This window comes from Pholcus phalangioides, unplaced genomic scaffold (assembly GCF_987345545.1).
Source record: "Pholcus phalangioides strain wild (caught in Gottingen) unplaced genomic scaffold, Ppha-v1.0 ptg000031l_1, whole genome shotgun sequence".
Lineage (NCBI taxonomy): Eukaryota > Metazoa > Arthropoda > Arachnida > Araneae > Pholcidae > Pholcus > Pholcus phalangioides.
Genome location: NW_028301621.1, coordinates 10,142,485 through 10,169,565, shown reverse-complemented (window position 1 = coordinate 10,169,565; position 27,081 = coordinate 10,142,485). Strand labels below are relative to the sequence as shown.

The following is a 27,081-nucleotide window of genomic DNA, read 5'->3' as shown; positions in this document are numbered from 1 at the left end:
TCAACGAAATTTGAAAAATTTCTGTTACCAGCAAGCGCCCATTATAGGAGGTTCCACTGTATGCCAAATCCAGAAGAAACCACAGATGAGAATCGCTGCATTTCACGTGAGAGATCATTTCAAGAAAGAAAAAGCTGGAGCAAGAAAATTACTTTTTTTTGTAAATTTTATTTTTTCACAGACGAAAGCAGCGACTCTTTACAAATTCCTAATCTCGCTGCATGAGTTTTTGACGAGCCATCTTCTTTTTGGATAGTTTTTTCTTGGGTGCTTCTTCGTCAGCTGCAGCCTTCGCGACGACCTGCTCTTTTTCTGTCAGGATAACTTCGATGTGAGATGGGCTGCTCATGTAAGCTGTGAAAAGAAAAGAGTAATAATCAGGGAATGGATGTTTATGACATTTGTGTTTTTTGGCACTTTTCAGGGATGCAAGTGCTCCTCATTTATTTTGGAGCAGAAATTTTGAAAATGGAACAGGATCAAAAACGAACTATATATGCAATATAAGGAGTAATTTTCCATGAAATGCTGAAAGTTTTGCCAAAAATGGTTGGAACGGATAATTCTAAATAAATTTCCTTTACTAATTAAAGTCTATTTAAATTTTTTCTGAAGTATCTTATCTGTCACTGCTAAAGCATGCATTATTGAAATGACAAATAAAAATTAGACTTTTTTCAAACTATACACCATCCATACTGAAAGTCTAAGCAGCAAGAATTTCTACTGCTTGAACATTAAAATCTTATTCACCCTGCTTATAACACACACAAAGAAAATGCAGCAATATAATAAGGGCTTCCGTGAAAAAAGTTAGCTTCTCACAGAATTTGAAGAAATGATTAAATTTAAAAACAAAATGCAAAAAATGAGGAAAACTATAAAAAATAATACCTTATTCACTTAAACAATTTCTCGACATAATAACATGTTAATAGATTAGGAGTGATTTTATTTTGTTTTTTTCGGCCTGAAACCTGTTACAATATTTTCTGTATGAATCACGAGTTGCTTTCAGAAGTTCAGCATCTCAATAACTTCTTTCAAATTTTTCATACCCTTGAAGATAAGATTTTGTGTGTCTTAAGCCGGGATTACAGTATAAAACTTTTGTAAAAATGCTTTTATAAAATTTGAAAAATATAGCCAATAAACTGATTTCTTGTATTCGCTTGAATGCAACCAATCAGCTTATTAGTTATATTTTTCAAGTTTTATAAAAGCACTTTTACAGAACTTTAGCCTAATCCCGGCCTTATTCCATTAATGCAGTGGATGGACAGATTTTTCACTGTCTGCATTACAATGTGATAAAGATAAAAGAACCTTCACCAAAACTGGAAAAATTTTGAACTTTGGGCTGCTTTCAAGGTTACAAAGTTTAAATATGTTTGCCCAATATGTATCTATATATTCTCTGAACTGAAGCCACTACTTGTAATTCTTTGCATTGTAGTGCAACCCATTCATCAGAGTTGATATTTCTGCTGGCGATACAATGTTAAGCACCATCGCAGCAATGATTTTAATTGCAGATAGAGAACAATTTTCTGTACAAGAGGGAGTATGAGTAACGAGGAGAGTGAGTGTGAACATTTTTTATTCTATCAAACACAACATGTTTAGGAAAGTTGGGACATTTTAGGGGCTATACAAGGGGTTTCAAAAAGAATCATCCAATTAAAAAAATCATAACCATTCAGCTTTTAATCCGCTTTGACAAAAAATGTATAAGTAAAAAGACTGAAATCACGAGTTTTTCTCATAGTTGCTGACAGGTAGCACTGACGCTTTTCATTTGGCTGCCACTTCAATGGTCAAGATAGCGACTGCACAACAGAAATTGTTTTGAGTTCTAAGCTCTGCAAAATTTGAGTCTGTTTGTCATGATTTTGGTTGACAATACCCTCCTAATGTTGAACTTATTACAACTCAGAGCATAAGGCGATGGTATAAACAATTCCGAGACACGGGTTGTCTGTGTAAAGGGAAATCCCCTGGCCGTCCCCACATGTCAGACAAAAATAAAAATGTCAAGGGCCATCTGACAGTTTCGCACACAGTCCACAGAAATTCACTCACATTTTTTCGAGATTCCGATTTTGCTACTCAAAACATGTATGCTGCAAAGAATGATAGACTTTCCACAAACACAATGTGGGAAGAGCAATTCTGACACTTCTCTTGCACTGTACTGTCGGGCTTAATCCCTTTGGGAGTGTCTGTGTAAAGAAAGGGGAGAGGTATATACAGAGCCATCCTCGTCATGCTTTAACAGACATTAAGGGTCGGGAAGAGAAATACGTTCAGAGCCGTTTAGAACAGGGTTGGCAGGTTTTTGACACATGGCAGTTTCTGATGGTTTAAACTGCCACGTCAAAAACCTCAAATATTGCTTTTCGATATAAAAATTTCCATTGGAAATGCACACGTTAATTGCATGTAATGTTTAAAGTGAATATGTTATACAAAGAATAAATATTTAATATGATTCTAAAATAATTATCTACTCTCTACAAAACTATATTGCTCAATATATATATTTTTTCTTATAAAATATACAATTTGAATAAAGCATAGCATAAACATGAAAGGGAAAATTATGGAATGATTTGGCATTCTCTGATTCAAAATGATTCTTGACCTTCCAAAATTTCTTCTACTGCTTACATATGTGTGCAATGATATAAACCATCTGCTGTACTCGTTTTACAACAGATAAGAGTTTAAAAAAAGGTTTATTATATCATATATGTATGGTGATTTCTGTTATTAAATTATCTAGATAACCACTGATACTTAAAACGATACTCTTGTTGTGCATAACATTGAAATATATCTAGCGATCAAAATACTAAATTGTAGGATTAAAATGTCATTTAATTTGGCAATGCTAGCTTGTATATGTCAAACATGGTTTGTTCTTACTTTTGCACTATGATATGGTACATTTACTAGCATTTATAATGCAATGGTTTTCCAATTGAAGCTGTATTCAAACGTGCAAAACAAATGCTTTGGGTATCAAGTCTTGTCAGCTCTGCTTTGGTTGAAAATACTCTTTAAAGCTCTGTGAATTTATACACCCTGATCTAAGAAATTTTTAGGTGAAAATAAATGAGTTTAATTAATGCATTGAACAGATGCATGAGAATTTTTATATGGAATAAAATTTTGGGCAGATCACAAAATTGGTATTTTTCCTCAGTAATTATAATTATGAATATAAAACCCTTTCATCTACATAAAAGTAAGTGTTTTGTTATTTAACATATCTATCAAGTTAACAAAAACTATTTGACATCATTGACAGTAAGATTTTGATAGTTTTAATACCGAGTTAGTTTCTGGGGTCAAAAACTTAACCCTGATGCCCTATTATACATATTTTGAATAAGCAGCTAATTGAACACAGGTAATGAGTAGCTCAGATAAATAAACCATAAAATTATATTTTATATATGACATGACAAGAATGTCGCTCTCCACTTGTTAATACTAGATATACAGAAGACTGGATGTTGTGAAGATATTTATTATTTGAGATGTTAATTTTTTAAGGAAGGAAAAAACTCATCTCTGCCTCTACCGGGAGTCGAACCCCGGTAGAGGCAGTTAGCTGATTCACCGTCCATTGCACGGTTCCGTTCGGCATATATACACTCTAGCGAAGGAAAATGTCTATCTCCTCTGTAGCTTAGTGGTCAGAGCACTCGTCCGGCAATCGAGGGACCCGGGTTCGACTCCCGGTAGAGGCAGAGATGAGTTTTTTTCCTTCCTTAAAAAATTAACATCTCAAATAATAAATATCTTCACAACATCCAGTCTTCTGTATATCTTGTATATTTTATATGTTCTAGACTAGATATGTTGAAAAATTCAAAATTGCAAATTATAATTAATATTTTGTTTTAATTATTGTAATGAATTAATGTTTAAAAATAAAATATTCTAATATGCCAAAAAGTAAGTTTTTCATCATGTTGTACATCTATTGTGTTCAAAACATTATCAAAGGCATTCATTTAGGTTTTTGACGGTTTAAACCAGTTTTTGACGCTTGTCATGTCAAAACCCCAACCCTGGTTTAGAAGCAGATATTCTGCCTTGTGAAGAACTGTTTTGGAAAGGATTTTTCACATGTATTTTTACGTGTAAATCCATCGGGCAGTAGTGACTGGATAATCTTTTGTGGTCACATTTGGTCCATATCGGGACATGGGTTGAGCATGTATGCTTTAGGAATATCTAAAAATTTGTCATTAATTCAATTTCTAAGAACGGTAAAAAAGAAAAAGACATACGGTTGATTCTTCCGTGAGCTCTGTATGTCCTACGTCTCATCTTGGGAGCCCTGTTCACCTGGATGTGCTCTATAACCAAACGATCAACGTCCAAACCCTTGTAGTCTGCGTTGCTTTCGGCATTCCTCAGCAACTGCAACAAAAATTCAGCACTCTTCTTCGGCCACCTGCCCTGAGTGGCACCCCATTGCTTGGCCTGGAAAAAATACATATATAAGAGAATTCTCATGGGTTTTCACAAAAATCAATAATGAAACAAACCTTGCTCAGGGGTGATCTATCACAACAGTCAAAAATATATCACTGGCAAAAATTAGATAACTCAAACTATACGGAAGCCAAATTGTACTATTTGTTTCTAAAAGAAGAGATCTACAACTATTAGACTTCCCTGACTCTTAACTGTACTTATTTGAACTGCACGTCATTTCAGTTTCGCGAGAGAAATGGCCACGAAGTGCACATAGTTTAAATTGACAATTCAAAACAATTTTTAGAATTATTGTGTCACAAAACCCCACCAATTTCTGCATTTTTACAGTAAAATACGCAATTTTAACACTGATTTCTATGGGGATCATCTTTTGCCTTACCCTAAAAGTGATGCTGATGATGGTTGGTGTCTATACAAAAAGCTCTACTTACTGGGAGGATTGAAAAAAGTGGCAAACCATTATAAAGGCATATACATGTCTGAAACGCATTGCTAGGGAACCACGGTAACCGTTCCGAAAGTGATTGTGGAGGCCCAGAAACTATTGTTGCCCAACAGTTTTTTGCTCATTTGGGACATTTGCCCTGCTCTGACGAAATTTTAAAGTAGCCTATCGTTCAACTCGTGTCCTATTTGGTATATATGAAAAATTTGGCAACAATCGATCTAAAATTAAAGATTTGTATAGAGAGCATATACATACACAGACACACAAACAGAAAATCCATTTTATAGATAAGTAATTTTGTGAAAGCAAGCAACACAATCTGGAATTTATCAGAAAAGAAATGCAACACAAAATTTCATGGTTTTGTTAATTTTTATTTTGTGAAGGCCCCAGAGAAAAATCTGAATTCAGCTGGACAGACCCCCTGAAATATGTGCCCCAAAAAAATGGGGGGGGGGGGGGGAGAAAGAGGAGAAAAGAGGCACACAAAACCATCACCTCCATAACGAAAGGGTGAAACAGACTGTTCATACCTGAGCTTTCCTACCAACTCCTCCGTTGAATCGCCTGAACGGCACTATTTCTTTCTTGGCGATGACATTCTTCAGGTACCTTTGGGCCCTTCTCAGAGGCATCTTCTTGATAGCCTGAGCCGTCTCCCTGGTATTCTGAAAACGAATAGTAGAAATGAATTTCCACAAAGCCAACTCTTTTATGAACTTTCAGATGTCACACTATCCTTCAAAATCGCGACAATAGAGATAGACACTTTCAAATACACATTTTCAGTCTCTTACCAATTATTACATTGTTTCGTTTTCATTAAAAGCACATAAACATAATTCCGATTTCATGTCATATCTCTGTATTTTAAGCCAGTTGCTCTATGTGGCAAAACATAACAGGGAATTGGGCTCGCATTCACGCCTGAAAGTTAGGGGAACCACAGGAAACAAACTTCAGCAGACCACCTCTGCGGCAATGGTGGGAGTTTGAACCCGGGTATACCGCTATGACCACTCGACCCCCCCCCCAACAATTGTGCAAGCCATCACTAATTAGCGCTAGGTCACCAATCGCTAGGTCACCAATCACTAGGTACAATTACCAAATCATGCCAACAAAATGTCACCTAGTCCAAATGGAGACATATAGTCAAAGCGAATACAAGTTTTTCATTATTCACTATTTTTTTATGTCGAAAGTCCAAATTGATGCAGCGTGTTTGGAAAATTATGTCTGACCCTTCAGAAAAGAAATATTTTTTTGTGATATGACTCAATGGCGACAATTAACATTATTCTTTAATGTCATTTTGGGAATTACAAATTAAAAAGCAACGATATTCTCCATCCCAAGTAAATTCTTTGGGAATAATTCCCCCCCGAAAAGTCACGATTTTATTACAATCATAGTTGAAATTCGAGAGATAATACAAGAATTTTTCAGGATTCCAGGAGATGGAATACGAATTTGAGAACGTCTCGGAAAATTCACAGTCCAGAATTTTTTTCCCGTGAAAATTTTCCTTATTTTTGTGAAAAGCAAAATGGTCATTTTAATTCATCAAAAGAAATGAAATGCCTGATTTATGGTTTTGATAATTTTCATTTTGTGAAGAGTCCATTTTTGAGATCTGGAATTTTGTGAAGGGTTTCGTAAAACGGACTCAAATTTCGACTGGACAGATCCCCCAATCCAGGAGAGTTGGCAGCTATGAAAAAGGTAAAGGTATAGCAGATGGTTTAAAAGCATTCAGACTACTATTGGGGGAAAAAATTGGTACAGCCAAAGATGATGATCGGCAACAGAAGGGGAAGAAAGCCGATTTGACAGCAAACTGGCTTACAGAATCATGGTAGTAAACAAGAAAATTTTCATTTAAATAAACATTCATCTGAAAACCAGGCATCTTCAACCCGTTGCTACCAGAAGCACCCATAATGCTCGATGTTCGTGCTCACGAGCACTTGATCAACGTTCCAATCGAACACCTTGAACAAATTGTTAAGAATTAAAATAATCATGATTTCCGTGCAATCATTTGTTGAACTTGCCGTAAGGGTGCCGTTCTTTTGATGATTGGTACAGGCAGTGCTTGCGATAAAAAGAAATAAGACCTCTGCCTTAACATACCTTGAAATGAACCCGAAGATTTGATCCTCTTGCCTTGCATGCTGAAAAAAAAACCCAGTAGACATTAATTTCTAATAAATAAAAGCAGAGAAGAAAAAATTACATTAAAAAAATTGCCATTCACTAATTAAAACATTCATTGGACAAGTATACTCACATTTTGTAGCATTATCTGGTTCCATAGAATATCGGGCCATCTTGAACTAAAAATAAAAAATTTAAAAGATTTGAAAAATGAAACTGCAGTAAAAACTTCAGCTTAAAGTATACAAGTGTTTAGCAAAAAAAGACTAGCATTTTTTTTAAATTTATGAAACAAATAATTCATAGCATAAACAAACCAGTCTCCTAAATCAGCAGTTTCCTTTCTCTAGTGGACCCCTGCTCCTCATCATTAGGCAAGACCATTTCAATACGAATCAATTTTTTTGAGTAAGTTCAAGCCAAACGACAAATTTTGGTCAGTCTCTCAATTAGTGATAGCCCTACACAGTTTGCGGCCCTTTACTTTTTTAATGTAAAAATTTCCATTATAAATGAATGCCTGCCAAAATTATTTCTTCGTTTTTTCTCGGCCAGTTCCTGAAAAAAAGTTTGCTCATCACTGCTCTAGACCTTTGGAAGAGTTCAGCTCACTCCATTCTTGTGAGTGGGATCTATCCATAAATGGGTTAATTTCCCATAAGCATGGCCAGTGCCAACATGACTTGTTTTTTGCATCACACACAAGCAACCAATTCAAGGTAGCTGGCAAAAGTCACAAGAACACACATCTACACAAAAATGCAATTTGCAGTAATAAGAGATAATCGAAATACAGTCAATCCTGCTCATAATCCTCTCTTACAGTGTTTCCCCACTTAGCGGAACTTATGTTTGTGGTCTCAACTTTACTAATTCTCAAGATTTCGGGTTACAGCTTGTTTCCTTCATGATGATTTTTTTGAAAATGAAATAAGTGAGATCCACTGTATGTGATTAATTAATGTGGTTGATAAAAGGTTGCCAAAACTAACAGATACCAATTCAGCGATCAGGATTGTCAGTTCTGATGAGGAAAAAAATCATCCCGTTAGCGCCGAACATGCTTTTGGGAAAACTAACCACCATCTCAACATGTAAGGAGGTGGGGGCGGGGGGGGGGGGGGGGGGGGGGGGGGAGAGAATCAAAGTGATGTTCTAGTAAATACTCTGTATCCAGAAATGGGGGCTCCTGTCAGATCAGACAAGGCCCCCCAAAGCAGAATGTTTTGCAGTTCCCATAATAGTGTTTCTACATTTTTCTTAAAATTCTTCCCGATTGTTCTGCAACGTACGTCGCAGACTTCGGCATATTCTGCTTTGGGGGACAAGGCCATGATGGAGAATCATGTGGGTTCCTGGGACATGCCTAGATGGGACCCACCCCAAAAAACTATAGCATAATCTTTCTGCCTATTTTTCTTCAGCAAGAAAAACCAGAAAAATGACAAGTCACCACCGAGAAAAAAACAAGTCATGCATTCAGACGTTTTTGCCAAAGAAAAAAAAAACTGCCAATAAATTGCCAAAAAAGAAATACTATGGCTGTCACAAAACAAAAAATTAAAAAAAATGACAGGCTAGACTAGCCTGTCATTTTTTTGATTTGAAACAGCCATAATGACTAGAAAAATCAGTACTGACGCCAAAAATTTTCTAAATGTGATTGCTAAGTTAGTGTAAGAGCGACACAAAAGTTTCAGATTTCATTAGGCTACATCTTTCTCCATGTGAAAAAGTAAAAGAAAACATTAGAAGGGTCCATTTTTCTTGAGCGAAATACCATGCTTGGCAAAATTGAGCCAGCATCTAAGTATTTTCCAGATTTGTCAAGCCTTCTTATAGAACGTGCAAGATAAATGACCAAAAAGAATAAGCTTGTGAGCAAGGAGCCAGGTCAGTCAGTAAGTGCCCAAGGACGAGGATGTTGGCATGTAAGTGTGACCAAGACAAAGCAACTTATTGTGTGAAAAACGAAAAGAGTGACCTAGAGGATGCAAAAGAACGTGAGCAACCAATAGAATGACTTGGAGACAGGCAAAACAGCTGAGGAAGTGCAGGGGCAGGTGGGCCCAGGAAAATACTAGCATGGGTAAGATGCGGCAAAATTTGTACACCCCGCAAAAGCATGGATCCCCTGTCATGGCTTCCCTCTGCTCGACTGCATGACCTGTGCTCTTCAAGCATATCCTAGAACCACCAGGAAAGAAAGCACATGCAGGGTGGCACCCAGATACTTGGTCAGCCAGGGCAATCATTCATTTCGGTGTTGTCCTGTGATGTTGAAAGGGTGAAATTTGCGCCCCTATAGTCCGGCGCACTAGACTCAATTCACCCCCAGTTAGAAGTCTATGTTTACTGGGCCAGTGTTTGGTCCACTTTGCGCCCGCCCCCCCTCTTGCGGCCTTGGTCATCTGCCCCTAGGTTGAAAACGACTGTCCTAATGAACATTTTTCCAATAGTAAATCATGCTTTAAAATTTCAATGAATTGATCATGCTTTTATTTATTTTCTCAATTATTTATGAACCTTGATCATACCCCACGTGTTATTTAAACAATTTAACCATGCAAAATCCATGCGCACCTCACGCTATAGTCAATTGCATCACATACTACAAATAACAGCTTCATGTCAAACATGATTAGAAAAAAAAAAATCATGATTCACATCAAAAATAAATATCATAATGATATAAATGAATTTATAAATTATTTCATTAAATATAAGTAAAACCTCATGAAACAATATATATTTCGATTAACATAGATTGAAATATCCATATTTACTTACCCAAAATTATGGACGACCAACTTTTTGCGTCTACTTCTTATTGCGGACGACGACTGTTTCTTGGACCATCCACCTTTGAACTAAAGTGCTTGAGCTATAGATATTCAAAAATAATGTGAGTTCAAAATTATAGTCCGAGAAAAAATATTTATATAGAGAATTGACATTCATTTCTAAAAAAAATTAGTCTTTTTATGTTTTCTGATTTTTATAACAGTTAGCTTTTTCATAATTTTTATGACGCAGAAAGAAGTTATAAAAAACCACTATGTTTTCATAGATATTAATATGGCCGTCTGTTAGATTTGTTTGTTTTAAGTTTTTTGTGTATAATCCATTTTTTAGATAACACCAGTGACATTTAATCGCGAAAATGTATTTAGTTCAAAAGCATATTTGTATCGGTGTATATGGTAGTTAATAGAGGACCATAATGACTTCTAATTTAAGCACCCAAGAGGAATCGGTAAACCTTTTCGATCGCCCATTAAGAGTGTATTTTTGGCACAAATGATGTTATTTATTAAAATCAAAAAGTTTTGTGGGAATCAAGGATCCCACAATCAGGCCCCTCAGATCAAGGCATTTTTTTCCGTGGGCCCTGTTATATTATTTAAATTTGTTGACCCCCCCGCATTTAAAGTTCTGGGCGGCATGCGACTGCCGGCTTTGGGTTGGACTTCGGCACACACCCCCTGTATTAAATTAAACTTTAATCAAGCTTCAGACCGATACGGAGGGGGGGAATCAGGAAATAAATTTGTGATTTACAAAGAAGTTTTAAAAAACCACTATCTTAAGTTGAGATCGTCTGTTGGATTTGTTTGATTTTTTGTGTATAATAAACTTTTTGTAGATAGCACTACGTTTAATCATAGCGATGTATCTGGTTCAAAAAAATTTATATCAGTGTTTATGATAGTAGAAGAAGACCATAATGACTTCAAATTTGAGCATCCAAGAGGAATCGACAAACCTTTTAATTCGCAAATTAAAAGTACATTTATGATGCAAGTAATGTTTATTAAAAATTAAAATGTAGTATAGGAATTGATCCCATCCAGTGACAAGTTTTTCTCACATATATAGTAACATATATATTTGGGAACACTTGTGGGAGGGTTCCATTAATGACTGTTCCAGGTCGCATGCGACTGCTGGCCTTTGGTGCAACTTCAACACATATGCACCCCTGAATTAAACATTAGTCAAGCTTCAGCATGGCCTATGTAAGACCTACCTTTCAGGATGGTCCAGGGAGCTGTAGAAAGCTATTTGGGATTTACAAAGAAGTTCTACAAAACCACTATCTTTCCTCAAGTAGGAATAGGGTCATCTGTTAGACTTGTTTGAATTTTTCTGTATGTAATAACGTCTTTTTAGATAACGGTGACATTTAATCGCAAGGATGTATCTATTTCAAAAGCATATTTATATCGTGTGTATGGCAGTCAATAGAGGACCATAATGACTTCTAATTTGAGAACCCAAGAGGGATCGGTAAACAAAGAGGGATTGGCAGCTGTTTAGTGCTCTAGAACTATGCAGTGTATCACTTGAATAATGTGCTCTGTAAATATTCCACAAGTAATTTAAGTGTTCTGTAAATGTGCCACAAGTAATTTAAGTGCTCTGTAAATGTGCCACAAGTAATTTAAGTGCTCTGTAAATGTGCTGCTTAGTTTATTTTTTACAAAATTATAGGTTTAAGATCACGGGTCACACATCAGATGAATGCCGCGGATCAGTTTCCCAAATGTTTTGCGTCATTGCCCCCCCCCCCCATCTTCAAAGCTTTTTCTCATTGCCTCCATTCCAAACTCAAGCCATCCCATAGAATCCCAAACCAAACCTACAGCCTTTACTGTCCCCCCATGGACCATTCAATTGCCCCCCCCTTTGGGAAACATCAGCTTAGACAATCTGGTGAGATGTGTATTTGTGTTAGGCATACATGCTCAACCCATGGCCTCAAGCCTGCTATTGTAAAAATGAGCTAAGCTGCACATTTCTGGATCACCCATGTGACCTGAAGTGCACTTGCACACCACTTTTTTAATACAGGCTCAACTCATGGCCTGTGGGCCAATTGTGGCCATCGGAGTCATCTGATGTGACTCTGTGACCTCAAACCTGATTGTGTGGAAATGAATTAAGCTGCACATTCCCAGATCACTTAAGTGGCCGCAGTAGAGTTCCACATTACTTGGCGACATCAGCAGCATGTTCACAGATCACTCTAGTTACTCACAGCACAGTTACAGAGCATTTTATCAGACCATGGGCCATGGCACATTTCTAGATCATTGAAGTGACATTTCATCCCCAGTAAATTTTGTTTCCGGAAACTTTGTCCTGGCCATTCTGCCTGCCCCAATCATGTGGTTGATGAAGTGGGTGAGTGCCAGAACGAGTGGTTGAGTGGCCGAGTGATTGTGGCCACTCATACAGTCACTAACTTAATCACAAAAATGGTCACTAATGATTGGCCATTCATACAGTCAATTACATACTGACTTGGCCACTAATCCACTTATCTAGTCATTCGTAAGATATGATCAATCATTCACTTGTATGGTCACTAATACAGTCACTCACTTAATCACTTAGTCATTCACACATTCAGGGCAGGAGGCAAAATTTCCGGATCCTATTGAAGTAACCTGCAACATTTTTAAATATTACTTGTGTCCCATGACACCATTCCAGATTTTCCGGACCACTTAAGTGTGGCCCGCATCTTCCTAAACGTTGAGCACCCTTGACTAAGTGGTCTAAGGCACAGTCCCAGATCACTTAAGTTACCTGCAGCACATTTCCATATCACACTACTTAAATGACTTGCGCTGATGTTCCCGATCACGGAAGTGTCCCATAACACATTCACAAACCAATGAATTGGTCCCTACTCTCCTAAAGGTCAAGCACCTTTGGTTTATGGGATGACCATGCATCCTGCTAAATCTGTTTTTGTCCGTTTTTTTGGCTTTATTCAATATTATCAATTAAAATCAGATTTATTTGTTCTTGTTTAGGCTGTAAAAGAATTCATTTCGATAGCAAATGAGTTGAGACTGAGACACAACATTGGACCGCTATCATGGAGCACCGCCGTGAAGTTTATGATGGCCAGGAAGTTTGACATTCGGCGTGCATTGCATCTTTATGAGGCTCACGAGGTTTGCATCACAGTTTTTAACAATTATACTAGGGTGGACAAACTGAAAACAGAACAGTTGTTATTTGGTTTGTTTGTGGCGAACTTTGTTTACAGGTAGAGCGGGACATAAGAAAGGCAACCCCTACTGCGTAACGGACTTGCCCCAGGTAGTCGGTCGAAATCACGTGATATGTGCAGGCGGTCGGCCAACAGTATTGTCCACCAGGTAATTGGTGTTGTTTTCATCTGCGTCTGTGTGTTTGAGAGTGCATTTGCTTTTTTTAGTGGCAGAAGGAGTTGGAGTTCGCAGAGTGCATTGGCGAACGAAAGCAGTGTACGGTCAACATGCAGGGTCATTGATTCATGTGCAGGACTGGCACAAGCGTGGAATGGCAAGCAATGAATGGTATGAAGGCAGACATCTTCAGTTATGAATGGAGCAAAGGCATCCATCTTCAGCTGTGAATGAAACTGAGGTTGACATCTTCTGCTTCAAATGGAGCAAAGGCAGGTATCTTCAGGTGTGAATGGAGCAGAGATAGGTATCTTCTGGTGTGAATGGAGCAGAGATAGGCATCTTCAACTGTGACTGAGGCAAGGCAGATATCTTCTACTACAAATGAAGTCAAGGCAGACATCTTCAGGTGTGAATGGAGCAGAGGTAGGTGGAACAAGAGTGCAATGTTACAGAGAAGCAACTTACTGTGTAGGTGCTTTGGATCATCCCGTACTTTACGGAACAGAAAAATTTCCCACACATTATTTGGCTCTTAGGAATGGCAATCATACCCATCACCCCCCCCCCCCCTTCTGTATCGATGCTTGCAAACAGGCTACGCACAATTAAGGGCATCAATAAGAAGGTGGGAGTGCATTTCATTTAAGTTCATGTGATCATTGCAGAAAAACTCCTCTACAGAAAAGTGAGTGCACTGTAAAAGTGCTTGTCCTAGTCCTACATATGAGTCAATGACAGCGCATGTTCACTGTACAACTACTTTCATTTGCTTTTCGTTAGCCCAGACTCTCTCTGCCGTTAAAAAATTAATAACACCACATTACTCTTCTTTACTCGCAAACATTTCACAGACGCGGGTCAAAAAACAACAGATTGGCTGTTCGAAAAAAATTCTGTCTGCCAACCGCCAGCGCATGTGATTCCAAATGACTACCTGGGGCATGTCTATTCTTAGGGTCTGGTCCTCTCTAGGCCTTCCTTACTTCCTGCTTTACCTCTACACAAAGTTTCGCCACACTTGTGCAAGCATAAACTAAATTATAACAACTGTTCCATTTTCATTTGATCCATCCTTATAATTTTGTTGCCGCTATGTAGAAGAAGATTTGTACTGTTTCTAAACCTTTTTGTGCATTTTACAGATTCTAAGGAGGAGGGAATGTCTCTATAAATTTGATCCGACGAGAAGTCCGTTGAAGAACGAGCTAGAGACGCAGAAATTCACTATTTTGGTTAGTTGTGTGCGCAAAGATTTAAAAAAGAATATTATTTTAGTTTTTGCCCCGGGTGAAATTTTCTGGGCCTCTAAAAATATTGGTTAGTGCCTGATTTTTTTAAAATGTTCATTGAGATAAATAGATTAAATGGTTTTCTAATGTTTTTTCTTTGAAAAATTGATATTTTCAGCCTACTCGAGACCGTGGAGGTGCTGCTTTGGCATTGTTCAATGCCGGGAAACACGATCCATTCTTTAGCTCCCATCAGGCGACGCTGCAAGGTGTAGTGTACCAGTTAGACGTAGCCCTTGAAAGGTATTGTTTTCTTGTTTTCTTTCTCTCTCTCCTGTTTATTTTTGATTTTTGCTGAAGATTTAATTGAAAAAAGAAAAATTCAGATTCATATATGTTGCTTGTGTTCATTTTCTGGAAGTGCAGACATTTTTATTTTTCAAATTGGCAACATATTGCTACATATTGAATTCTCAAGTCCTCGAAATGAGTAAAGGTGCGAAGATAAAATGCAGGATGTCGCAGATTTATTTAACATTACAACAATTTACACTTAAAACAGCAGTGATTTACTTAGAATACAGCTATATGAATCTTGAACTTTTCCTCCATTTCATGAACTGAACAGTTTCCTTTAATTTGAATTGATTATCATTCAATTACATTGAGATGCCATTTATGTATTTTATCCCTCACGCGCTAGCTGTTTTTAATGGGTTTTTTTGAACACTTACAAAAAATTAAGTATTTAAGGCCGGTATTACACTATAAAAGTTTGATAAAAGTCTTTTTATAAAACTTGAAAAATTCAACCAATAAGGTTATTGGTCACATTCTAGAAATTACAACCGATGACCTTATTGGCTGTATTTTTAAAATTTTATAAAAGGACTTTTATCAAACTTTTATAGTGTAATCCCGGCCTAAGATACGTAAAACTTTTTATCACCATAGGATGGCACATAAAATCAAGAACGTGTGTGAAAAATTTGAAATAAATCAAGGGTTAAATATTTTTAATGATGCTTATATTGGAGCATAGTGTTTCACCATGTTAAAGGTATCAAGAGCCCCCTTAAAGTATGTACCTACCAATTTATATGTGGTACTAACTCTAAAAAAAGTGTAATAACAAACCTAACCATACGAAGCTCCACGTATACGTGTGGGGGCCCCTATGCATTATGACAGGCCCTGCATTAGCAGGGGGGGGGGAATTATCATGACTAAAGCCCCATTCACATGTGCAAGATTGGGGGGGGGGTCACTTTGGTGATAATTACCTGGCAACTTTTTTCCCCTCGCAGGGAGAAAAAAAGGTGGGAGAGAAGCTCATCAAAAAAAGCCCATCTTTCTTGGGGTGGATTGGTGGTCGACACCGACCTTCTCTCCCATAATCCTTTGCGCTGCGGAAACTTGACAACTTCCGGAAAGAAGAGGGGGATTACTGGTATAAACTAAATGTCATGTGAATGGTTTGTAGTGAAAATCCCCGTTCCCGGAATGTTTTATTGTACGTGTGAATGGGGCTTAAGACAGAATGGGTTAGCGGAATGTTTGGGATAAACAAGTGTATCAGATGTAATAACATAAATGGAAAATGTATATCTTTAAATTGCATTGTGAAGACTGGCCGTTAATGATAGCTAATTAATCTGAGTTTTGTATGTGTTTTTCAGCTTTGAAACTCAGAGGTATGGAATAGTGTTCATCTACAACATGCATGACTCTAAATATGCAAATTTTGATTATGAACTTAGCCAGAAGATGCTGACTATGCTGAAGGTGAGCATATTCCAGGAAAATCATTCAAATTATTATCGACAAGAAAAGAATCGAGATTCTCTTTTAGAAAAGTGTACAATTACAGATATTTTCCTTGTTGACATTATTATCAGTATGATGATGAAAAGTAACTCGGCTGACAAAGTTTTTTTTTCACTGTAACAATGCTTCGGAATGGAATGCAGACTTTATTCTTCACCCCTGAAAATGTTTGTTTCTCGTCACTGGTTGTAATTCATAGCCATGTAAAAAAAATAGTTTTGTTTTTGAAAAGGGAAATTGTGCAATACGTTAAGTATTACACAATTTCCCTTTCCCAATACAGTAACATCTAATAGAAATAATTGAACCACTTTTCATGTACAAACATTTGGCAAGAAATTTAGACTATCTTTATGTGACGAATCGCCAATGAATCTGGAAACCTTGTCCCCCCCTAACCTAACACCGCACATTGGAAAAAGAAATGAAAAAGGGGAAAAAATATTAAAAGAAACCGTACATTAGATAAGGTACAAAAAAAAGGTATGTGTGTTTTTTAGTCACTTTTCACCCTCACCCTACGTGTTCTTTTCTCTTTCGCTCTTACACGTATACAGTAGAAAGATACATTATATGTTAGTAAAAAAAATCATTATCAGGAGTGTAGGAAAAAATGAGGGGGGAAAAAAATTTATTAAAAGTTGACCGGTTTACTGTGAGGATGGATTGGGAGCCCGCGTATACCTCCACCTGTGAGACAAGGTATTTAGAAATGTACTGTATACAACTATATATATACATATATATATTAACGTAGCAAAATATCAATATTACACATAAATAATAATTATACAATTATAAATCCAGTAACTCCACTGGGTCCTCTTCCAGGGGACCATTAGTATTATTGTTAATGGAACATAAAAGCCTGTAGGGGTGATATGTTACAAATTCATGCTTACTTCCACCTTATTGCAGTAGGATTCTATTTTCAGTTTCATTTATCTCAGGTACGGTGATACCTTGGCTAATGAATGCCTTCGCTTTGCGAATTTTCCAGATATTAAAAATTTTTTTAGTGATTCTTCTGCTTTGGATAACGAATACAGATTCAGCTAATAACATTTTTGATGATGTGACTGCGCTAACATAAAATAGCTAAGTGGTGAGCTGAATTTTCCCACTAATCATCATCAGAATTACTGTCACAAGAGTGCGATGTCCACCTCAAAATTTTATTTTTCAGATGTATCTCTTTCTGAAATTCTTTGACTCATTTCATACAAAATGAAAGATTCAGCCAAAATATACAATGCATTGAAAAAAAAAAGTAGCCTATGTTTTCAGAGCATGCGTTCTTTCAGTGCACGACTCAACATCAAGCTGAACAGTCTTGGAGATTATCTTCTCCATCAGCATGTATTAGACACAGGAATGAGCTGACCAAATCACAAATGGATGGGGGACATTTATGAACTTGATTGGGTTGTGTGAACATGAACTTTATATTAGATTATAGCTAGTGTTGGTTGTGTATGTGCTGGAAAATAAAAAGATCTTCAGCATCTGTATATTCTCATCTATACAGTTTTGAAGCTTTTAATTTCAGCCTAAAAAACTTTTTTTAACATTTCGGCCATAAGCTGTAATAAATCAAACAATTTTCCACAGAACCCTATGGGAAGTCATGTTTCAGCTAATGAACATGATTCCAGAATGAATCATCTTCTGGAATCATGTTAGACGAGGTATCTCGCTAAAGTATTAAAATACAATATATCATCGTTTTAAATTTGACTCAGTATCATGGCAATAAAAATCTTTACCAGAATTTTAACATTTATTTTAATGATAAGTTGTATAATTAAAATTCAATATCATTCATTTGAAATTACCAATTTTATTTTCAACTAAAAACGCATTTTTTTAAATAATTTTGATGAATTTGAAGAAAATTTATATTCAGCTGCCAAATAATTCAGTATTCGGCCAAAACATTAGCAGAATATTCGGTATTCAGCTAAATCACTATTTATCACAAAAAATGAGTAACTTTGCCTGGTTTAAATTTATACAAAAATTGCCGCGTTTTTAAGACAAATAAATTCAATTGGTCGAATGGTCGACGTGTTTCGGCTCTTCAATGGAGAGCCGAAACGCGTCGACCATTCGACCAATTGAATTTATTTGTCTTAAAAACGTGGCAATTTTTGTATAAATTGTATAAATCACTATTTGTCCCATCTCTGCTTCTAAGTACCAACATACTTCCAACATTAAGAACCTACTTCTCATGACTACCTGTTCTGGTAGACAGGTTAGGTTCAGGTTTTGCACTGCAAATAATTCTCTCAATATCGCTGGTGGGGGACTACCTGTTGAGACTCGGTCAGAGCTCATCACAGATTCAAGGTCGTCAACTATGTAGAGTTAGTTGGTTTTTGGATGCTCTTGTGAATGGTCGCGATTGTTGTTGGAAGAATGCTTTTATAATCATAATCATTTATTTTACCGTATTATATATTGGTAAATATATTATGTACAAGATGTTGTTCCTTGCATCCTCGCCCCCATAATCACATTAAGCAGTGTGGATTATGTTTGTTTTATAGTTGTGGTTTCATGTATTGCCGAAAGGCTTTGAGCCAATTAAACAAATGATATATAAATATGGTAATCTTATTTTAACAGAGGAAGTAAAAACAATGATTTTGATCGCAAGTGGACTGTTGATTCTAATAAGTCACCAACAAATAAGGCAAATACGGGAAGTATGTAGGATGATATATGATTGTGTATTTGCCTTATTTGCTGGTGACTTCTTGATATTCTTGGGCAAAGTCGGGGCGGCTCATGGTTGGATATTCTGAGGGGGGTGCCAATTTCAAAATATATTTACTGCCATCTATTGGTGAAAATATGTAGTCAAGTATTTACAATTACATAGTAAAGTATTGCACTGAATTAAAATTTTTTATTTTTGTTTACCAAATTGTTTTTCACATCTGTATATCTATGCAGTACAAAACTAATAATGCTCTATCAACGCAGCATTGATGTAAATAATTTACGCAGGGAACCTAATCAATATCTCAACAACATTGAAAATCATCATTTAGGTTTACCAGTTGACATTGGCAATGGGTTTTTTGCAAATTGTTAGAATTCATACTCTTCTTTCAGTATTATGTTCTAATTTAAAAGATGTATTATAGTTTAATGATATAGACCACACATATGCCCGTACTTTACACACGGAACACTTTTTTTAAATTGGCGTTTTCTGTAAATATTTCTTTTCTAATTTATCAAATTCATTTGAAAACAAAGAAATTCAATGGTATTAAGTTAGTATCAAATACACTTGAAGAATAAAATTAATGACTTGAAATTTTGGGGGCAGGAGGCACATGCCTTCATGCCTCCTTCACGAGCCGCCCCTGAGCAAAGTTGATCTACCCTTCCCAGTTGATTCTATCCTCTTGTTACGAGTCTTGTTTTTACGTATTCTGATTTCTGTTGTTTTCGATGTAGGGATGTTATCCAGCGAGACTGAAGAAGGTTTTAATAGTTACTCCACCTCTTTGGTTTAAAGCACCCTTTAAGATTCTTCGTCTCTTTGTTCGTGAGAAGCTCAGAGATCGGGTAATTCTGTTTCATTTCTAATGTTCAGTTTTTTTCATTGCTTATTTGGAGAGAGGATGAAAAACTTTTTGATTGTCAAAAGATTCTTCATGTATGTTTTTTTTCTACCTTCAGGTTTTCATGGTCAACATCCCACAGCTTGCCGATCATATTCCGACAGCCTCGTTACCCGAAGAACTTGGTGGTAGCCTGAAAATGGATCATAACCTGTGGCTCCTGCATTGCTTCAAATCTATGGTGAACCGTGGCGAGGACATCAGCAGTCTCATATCGGCGCCGACTTCACCTTCGGTGCTACCAAACGGAAACTTTCTCCCCCACATTTTACACAACAAAGGTTTAAACGGAGCTTATTTCAATGTGATGAGCAGCGAGGACGAATCCAGCGATCACCAGTGCTCTGTGCACGAGAAGCAGAACACTGAGGACCGGGAAAAAGAAGTGGAAGTGACCAAAGAGAATGGGATAGTCCCCGAAGAAGTGATACCGCTAGGAACTCGGGAGAATGGTTTCTCTGACGATCTGGTATATTCGAGCACAACACCCTCGTCGTCTTTGTCAAATGACTCTCTCCACGATGAAAGCGGCCAAGGATTCACTCTGGATGAATTCATCGAGCACCTGCAGAAGAAAGGCAAGAAGGGTCTTTATAAGGAGTATTCTGAGATAAAGGCAAAAGGACCAGAAGGTTCTTTCGAATGTTCTCGGTAAGTATCACAAACAAGGAAATTAACATACTTCGTTAAATCTTTGTTTTAACTGTATCTCACTAACAAATTTAACTATAAAACAGGAAATAGATTCCATATAAAAATGGCCTGCCATTCTGAGATGACTGAGCTTGTCAGTAATCTCTACGCAGCTGTTTCCCAAGGAAAATGTAGACTTTGTAGCTGTGAACAAAATATTCGAAACCTGAATTTCCTCTGGATTATAGCTCTTTAGTTCAAAACACAATTATCAATAGATATTATTATGAGCCGTATTAGGAATGAAATTCAATTGTAAAATAAAGTAAACAAGTTAAGACTATGCTCAAATCTCGTTAAGACAAACTCGGTGAATAAAAATTAAATATATTTCCATAGGTGCTTATGCTTTCAATTTACACGGAAGCCTTACGGTTTTTCAGCTGTCTTAAAATCTTCCTGTCGGAAGCCAGACTCTTCCAATTTTTGTATCTCTATAATATAGAAAAATCTTTAAAAATCCTGAAATTGTGATTCATTTGAGTGAAAAAATCCCAAAATCCCTAAAGAATCTTTCAGTCCTTGCGATTCTGGACTGACCACGTTTTCTCAGGAAAAATATGGGAAATAAGGATTTCAAGTGTGAGGATATCGGTAATTGTTGCTATTTATAATGCCATAAGTAAGCAAAGTTGCCAATTATTTCTGAAATCACAGAAAAAACACCTATGGTGGAAAATGAAATGCTTCTGCAAATTACAGTGGATTGAAATGAGTTGTATGAAAAAAAAAGGGATAAATATGAGAGACACAATATTTATAGTCATGCTTTCATTGATAAAGCGGCAAGATAATTTTAATTCTTGATTTCAGTGATGGATAAATTCAAGCGATTCGTTGAAATATGAAAAAAGCTAAGACTTTTTTAGAAAAAAAATTTTGGACAACAGGCAAAAAATACGGGATCATCCCTTGAAAATGGTTTATATGATCGCTCTATGCAGCCCCCCCCCCCCAAAAAAAAAAGAAGAAAATCCCTGGCTTTTCCCTTTCATTTGCATCAGAAGAGCATATGCAGGGATACATTGCATTCAATATTCATGAATTACTGAGGGACAACCTCACAAAGTTTCTTGGGGGAGGGGCCTCATGTTGCCTGAGCCTCTAGGTTCCAGTGCCTATGGGTTTCTATATTTAAATGAACTTTCAATTTTTGAATTTTTGGCATTTTTAAACTTCGTCTTAACATGGGTCAACTGTATTACTAATACAGTCTTTTTTGTGTGTGCGGCACATTTTTATTGTGACTGGTAGTCATAATTTTGTTGGAAATAATTGTGTGAACATTTTATCAAGATTTTGTATCAAATGAATGAATGAAATTACAGGTTGAAATCCAATCAGCCGAAAAACAGGTATACAGATGTCCTCTGCTATGACCATTCTCGAGTGAAAATTTCGCAAGAAGACTCCGATGACGACTGTTCCGATTATTTGAATGCCAATTTTGTCGATGGATACAAGCAAAAGAATGCATTTATATCTACACAGGGTGAGGAATTTTTTTTTTTGCCTTTTCATTAAGGTTGAATTGGATTGTGGGTTACTATTCATGATAAATGCTAGGGCTGCATTTGGCAGACACAGGTCTTAGTTTGCACTGAGTAAAGTAATAATAGCAGGCTAGGGATGCCTTGACAATTTTGGGACCCCAAAGATACTTGGGGGCTGGTGGCTTCATCCCTGGTATTATATGTTTTGTGTGGTATGGGAATCACCTCTAGAAATGAATTCATTGCACTTAACAACAATTTCAACAAAGTTTCTGCGTCTGAAACAAAAATAGTAATTTATTCTGTAATTTAGTGTGCTGAACACAAATTTGATCATTAAAAAGGTGGATTGGCTACGGTTTTCTCTGAAATTGCATATTTAATACACATATTAATACACAATAACACAATACAATACATTTAAACACAACATAAGTACAGTCGGCACTATTTAAACAAATATCACCGGTTCCAGCACACAATATCCAATTAAGCAGGGTATTCAATTATGCGGGGAACAATTCAGTTGTTTAACATCGGCAGTATGGTTTTTATATTGAGAGAAAACTGTTGAAGGATAAAACTTCTGGAAATAAATCAGACATAGAAATGAAATGAAAATTATATTTAATTACAATGATCACAAAACCTTCAATTTTTACTTTTCATTTCAAAAGTTAGTGCCCTCTATGGGCTCTACAGATACAAAGTCACAACAGGCAAAATGCCCAGTTAGGTGGCTAAGAAAAGGCTTATAACAAATATGGATGCCATATGTCTCTAAAGTGCAATTATATAAACTAAAAACTATTATACATGATAAAATATAATACACCGCCAACGTAAAAAATATTTATGGTTGTCATGTCTAAAAAGGAATAACTTATCGATTTGCCCTAATATGTTTATCATATTTCTTTTTAAATGCATCAATTGTGTTTGAATTGACGACCCCTGGAGGTAAGCTATTCCATTCATTCACAACTCTATTAGAGAAAAATCCCCTGCGACACACCACAACCTGGAGTTGTCCCTTACCAATCGATATTACTACACCAAACATCAACTCTGGCCATATCGCTATATTGCAATTTACTGTCATTAATGAGATGGGTTGGAAATGAAGGTGATGTTTATCGGTGGTTGCCTTGAGCTCGTTGGGGGAAAATATCTGTATCTTTCCTTTGGTTTGAACCCGGGACCGTGACAACAACCTTTATGGTGGTAGACTAGCATCTTACCACCATGGCACTTGGGCACAATCAATACTGGTGTCCCCTTGTCAAAGCAGTCGACTGACAGCGTATTAACAATTCATGGTCCATCCATCCTATTGAAAAATGTAAACACTTCGATCATGTCCTCCTTTACACTTGCTTTCTTCCGGTGGAAACATAAAACATATTCAAGAAATCAAGTCTTTCTTTATAGCTTAAACTGTGTACCAACAAGAGCACGCATAGCTCTTCTTTGCATCTCCCTCAATCAAGTCTATATGTTCCTCTGTAGGTAAGGTCTCCAAACCCTTATGGCATACTCCAATCCAGGATGAACTAAGCCCCAGGAAAGCAGAAGAATCACTTTTAGAGAACATGAAAACACCTTAAGAATGAAACCAAGCGTTCTGTTAATTCCCCCCCCCCCCCCCCCCCCCCCCCGTCCTCCTAAATGAGAGGGAAGGGGGCCAACTGTCCCCTTACATCCACTATTATGGAAAATGTTTTTGAGTCAATGCCAATGTTATCTGCCGACCTACATTCAACTTCATTTTCACTCTCTCTTATGCTTTTCTTAGACACCCTTCTTTTATCAGTAAATGATGACAGGCCACCTCTTCCATTTTTCTATTCTCTGAATGCTCTTTTCTTTTCAAGATAAAGATTATGCATGCTATTTATGAACCAGAAGGAGTGCAATTTAAAAAATAAATGCACATATTGAGGACAACTTCGAAACTTCTGAGGCCAATGCCCACTCTTCAGTCTGTCTTAACTTGGCAACATATTTGCCATTAATTGTGCAAACGTTTTATCCAATAAAAATATTATATACATAGTGGTTGATGTGTATTAACAGTTGTGTAAATTGTACTATTCGATTGAACAGGGAAAAGTTGCTGAATTTATTTGATTGGGCGGGGAATTTTAACATTGTCTCAGAAGAAATTTCGGTTCCAGAGGATATTTTATCCATTTAAGCATTGTATCCGTTAATCTGTTGTGTGATTAAGTAATATTGTTGTGTAGGTTATGATGCAGCCACACCTTTACAAACAAAATGGTAGTGAATTTCTTAAATGAAGTTAGATCATGGATTGTGAACTGTTAATAACTTTTACTTTTATGCTTTCCTTGAGTGTGGTAGCTCAGTTTGACAAGAAATACTTTTTACCTACTGCACCAAAGGACAGGTTCTGTGAGTTCAAAATCAGAATTTTTTTCTGACTGAAGGATTCAACTTTCATGTAGTAACTTTCTTGTAGGAAACTAGACACCAAGATAGCTAGTGTAGGATCCAACCTTGACATAAAGAGGCCCTGGGCTAAGCAGAAATGAGGGGGGAAGGGTGTGTGACTTGTTTTAAAGTTTTTTAAATTTTGGGGTCTCTTTAAACACATGGGCAAATGCTCCACTTGCCTGTGTAGGAATTGGGTCCTGTGCAAGTGGTCCCCTACAATAAACATTAATTTCTCTCTGTGAGTCACATAAGTGAGAAGAAGCCATTTATAATTGCTATAAAGTGTGGATCCTGGTATATGTGTATAAAATAGCTGTTGTGCGTTAAAAATTATAATGAAATATGTCCAATGTTTTTTTAGGCCCTCTTCCGAACACGTTTGCAGACTTCTGGAGGATGATTTGGGAGCAGCAAGTGGCAGTAATTGTTATGACAACTAGAACTATCGAGAGAAGCAGGGTGAAATGCGGTCAATATTGGCCAAAAGAAGAAGCTACAAGTGCTGAATATGGACATTTTCTTGTTTATAACGAAAGCCTCGAACAGTTTGCTGATTATATTGTTACCAGCTTGGTGTTAACAAATACTCAGGTATGTATATGTGTATATATATATATATATATATTGTCGTTTTTGTTTTAATTCTACTGTTTGTCACAGTTTTACCTAACAGAGTTTATGGGTCACATATAGGTAGGTGCCTTCCGCTTGTTTTATTTTCTTTTTATAATTTTATATTGCAGGTCGGGAAGTACTTCAAAGTTGTTCACATGCAGTTCACTAGTTGGCCAGATTATGGTGTTCCCCATTCTGCTCTCGCAATGCTGGATTTCCGTGATAAGGTCAGGGAGAAACAGGCTCAGGCTGTAGCTAACCTTGGCTCTCAATGGCATGGACATCATCTTGGTCCGCCGATTGTCATTCATTGTAGCGCTGGTATTGGACGAACAGGTTTGTAGTTTTTTTTTAACATTTTCAAATTAGTTTTCTTCTAGAAGTAAAGATTTTTTTTTCCTTCTGGATATTATGCCAATGTGAACTGAGAAGGAAAAGTCTACTTGTCTCTGTCGGGAATCAAACCCAGTCCTCCTGCAAACCGGGCAAGTGTGTTATCAATTTACTTACCTGGAGATATGACTAATTCTTACTTATTTATGCACTGTGGCATAAGGCACTGAAGTAAAGATATTGTAGCACCCCTCCCCTTCCCCCCAACTTCAGCAAATGGCCCTCAGGTGGTGGCAGTAGCGTGAATGAGATGATGTTTCTCAGCCCAATAGATGAGGGAAAGACAAATTTTTTTGTTAAAGAGGATTGAATTTGATTCCTAGAGGAGACAAGTAGACTTTTCTTTCTGAATTTACTTCCTCTGCATAATATTCAGAAGAAAAAAAATTGTCCTTCTTTCATTCATTGTGTTCAGAAACATCATCTCATTCTCGCTACCGCCGCCACCTGGGAACCATGTGCTGAAGTTAGGGGGGGGGGCTACTATGCCTCTACTTCAATGCCTTATCCCACAGTGTATAAGTAAGGAAGGATTGGTCATGTCTCCATTGGAGGTCGTTATATTGAGCGCCAACTGTATCTAAAAGAAAAAAAAATTGTCTTTCCTTCATCTATTGGGCTGAGAAACATCTCACTCTCACTACAGTGCTTTTTTTTCTGTGAAAACTACTTAATACCAGGGCTTGACAAATCCCAGGTCGCAATGGAGACTAGAAAATTGATATTGGTGCCTAATTTTCTCATGTATGACTACTAAATTGAAGCCTGAGGACATCCCAAAATTATCAGAAATTATGCGAGTGTATCTGCTAGCATGCAAAAGGGGCCCACAAGTCTCGGGCAAGTAAAAAAATTCACTATTTTGTATCAATTTTGTTGAGAAAAATTTGTGGAACCTGTAAAATTTTGCTGGTACCTAAATTTTTTCTCTTGATTTGTCAAGCCCTGCTTGATATCATAGCTGTTAAGTCTCCCAAACTTCTACTCCATCTCCCGGACTTCCAAAAAGGTCCCTATATCTCTTGAATTTTGATCATGATTGCAAAAGAAAAATCCTTACTTTTAGGGAAAAATATTATTCCCTAAGAATTCACCCCGAAAAAATTAAAAAGACATCTGTTTTTGTTTCCTCTTTCCCCAGCATGGCATTTCCAGCATTATGTAAATTGTTGCCATTGCATCAAATCGCAAAGAAATGTTTAACTTTTGGGGGGGGGGGGAGTGGAAGGCAAAATTTGCCAAACAGCCATCATCAGTTCCGTCTCTTGACAATGATGAGACCTCTATTATTATATACCTCTATGTAGGGTTGTATGATTTAAACCAGTGGTTCTCAACCATTGGAAGCTCGCGGCCCGGTTGAGTATTTTTTTTTTGAGTGGAAGACCATGTCTCTCTCATAAACACGACTATGGGAAA

At 36.9% G+C, this 27,081-nt stretch overlaps 2 protein-coding genes across 2 annotated transcripts in view; one reads left to right on the top strand and one right to left on the bottom strand.

Moving 5' to 3' along the window:
• Positions 1-148: 148 nt before the first annotated feature.
• On the bottom strand, positions 149-10,001 carry RpL17 (ribosomal protein L17). Its single transcript, XM_089252916.1, has 6 exons — positions 9,917-10,001; positions 7,260-7,305; positions 7,103-7,143; positions 5,500-5,634; positions 4,305-4,500; positions 149-354 (listed from the first exon to the last, which is right to left on the bottom strand). The coding sequence occupies exons 2-6, from the start codon at positions 7,297-7,299 to the stop codon at positions 209-211; spliced, it is 558 nt and encodes a 185-aa protein (XP_089109042.1). The 5' UTR covers positions 7,300-7,305; positions 9,917-10,001; the 3' UTR covers positions 149-208.
• Positions 10,002-10,213: 212 nt separating this feature from the next.
• Positions 10,214-27,081, top strand: part of LOC149067386 (tyrosine-protein phosphatase non-receptor type 9-like) — a 28,214-nt gene continuing 11,346 nt past the window's right edge. Inside the window, exons 1-10 of the mRNA XM_089253029.1 lie at positions 10,214-10,382; positions 12,952-13,095; positions 14,457-14,546; positions 14,722-14,846; positions 16,223-16,328; positions 19,845-19,955; positions 20,070-20,662; positions 22,033-22,196; positions 25,016-25,245; positions 25,398-25,605. Of these exons, the coding sequence (XP_089109155.1) occupies positions 10,350-10,382; positions 12,952-13,095; positions 14,457-14,546; positions 14,722-14,846; positions 16,223-16,328; positions 19,845-19,955; positions 20,070-20,662; positions 22,033-22,196; positions 25,016-25,245; positions 25,398-25,605 (1,804 nt within the window). The 5' untranslated portion in view covers positions 10,214-10,349. The remainder of the gene's footprint in view (positions 10,383-12,951; positions 13,096-14,456; positions 14,547-14,721; positions 14,847-16,222; positions 16,329-19,844; positions 19,956-20,069; positions 20,663-22,032; positions 22,197-25,015; positions 25,246-25,397; positions 25,606-27,081) is intronic.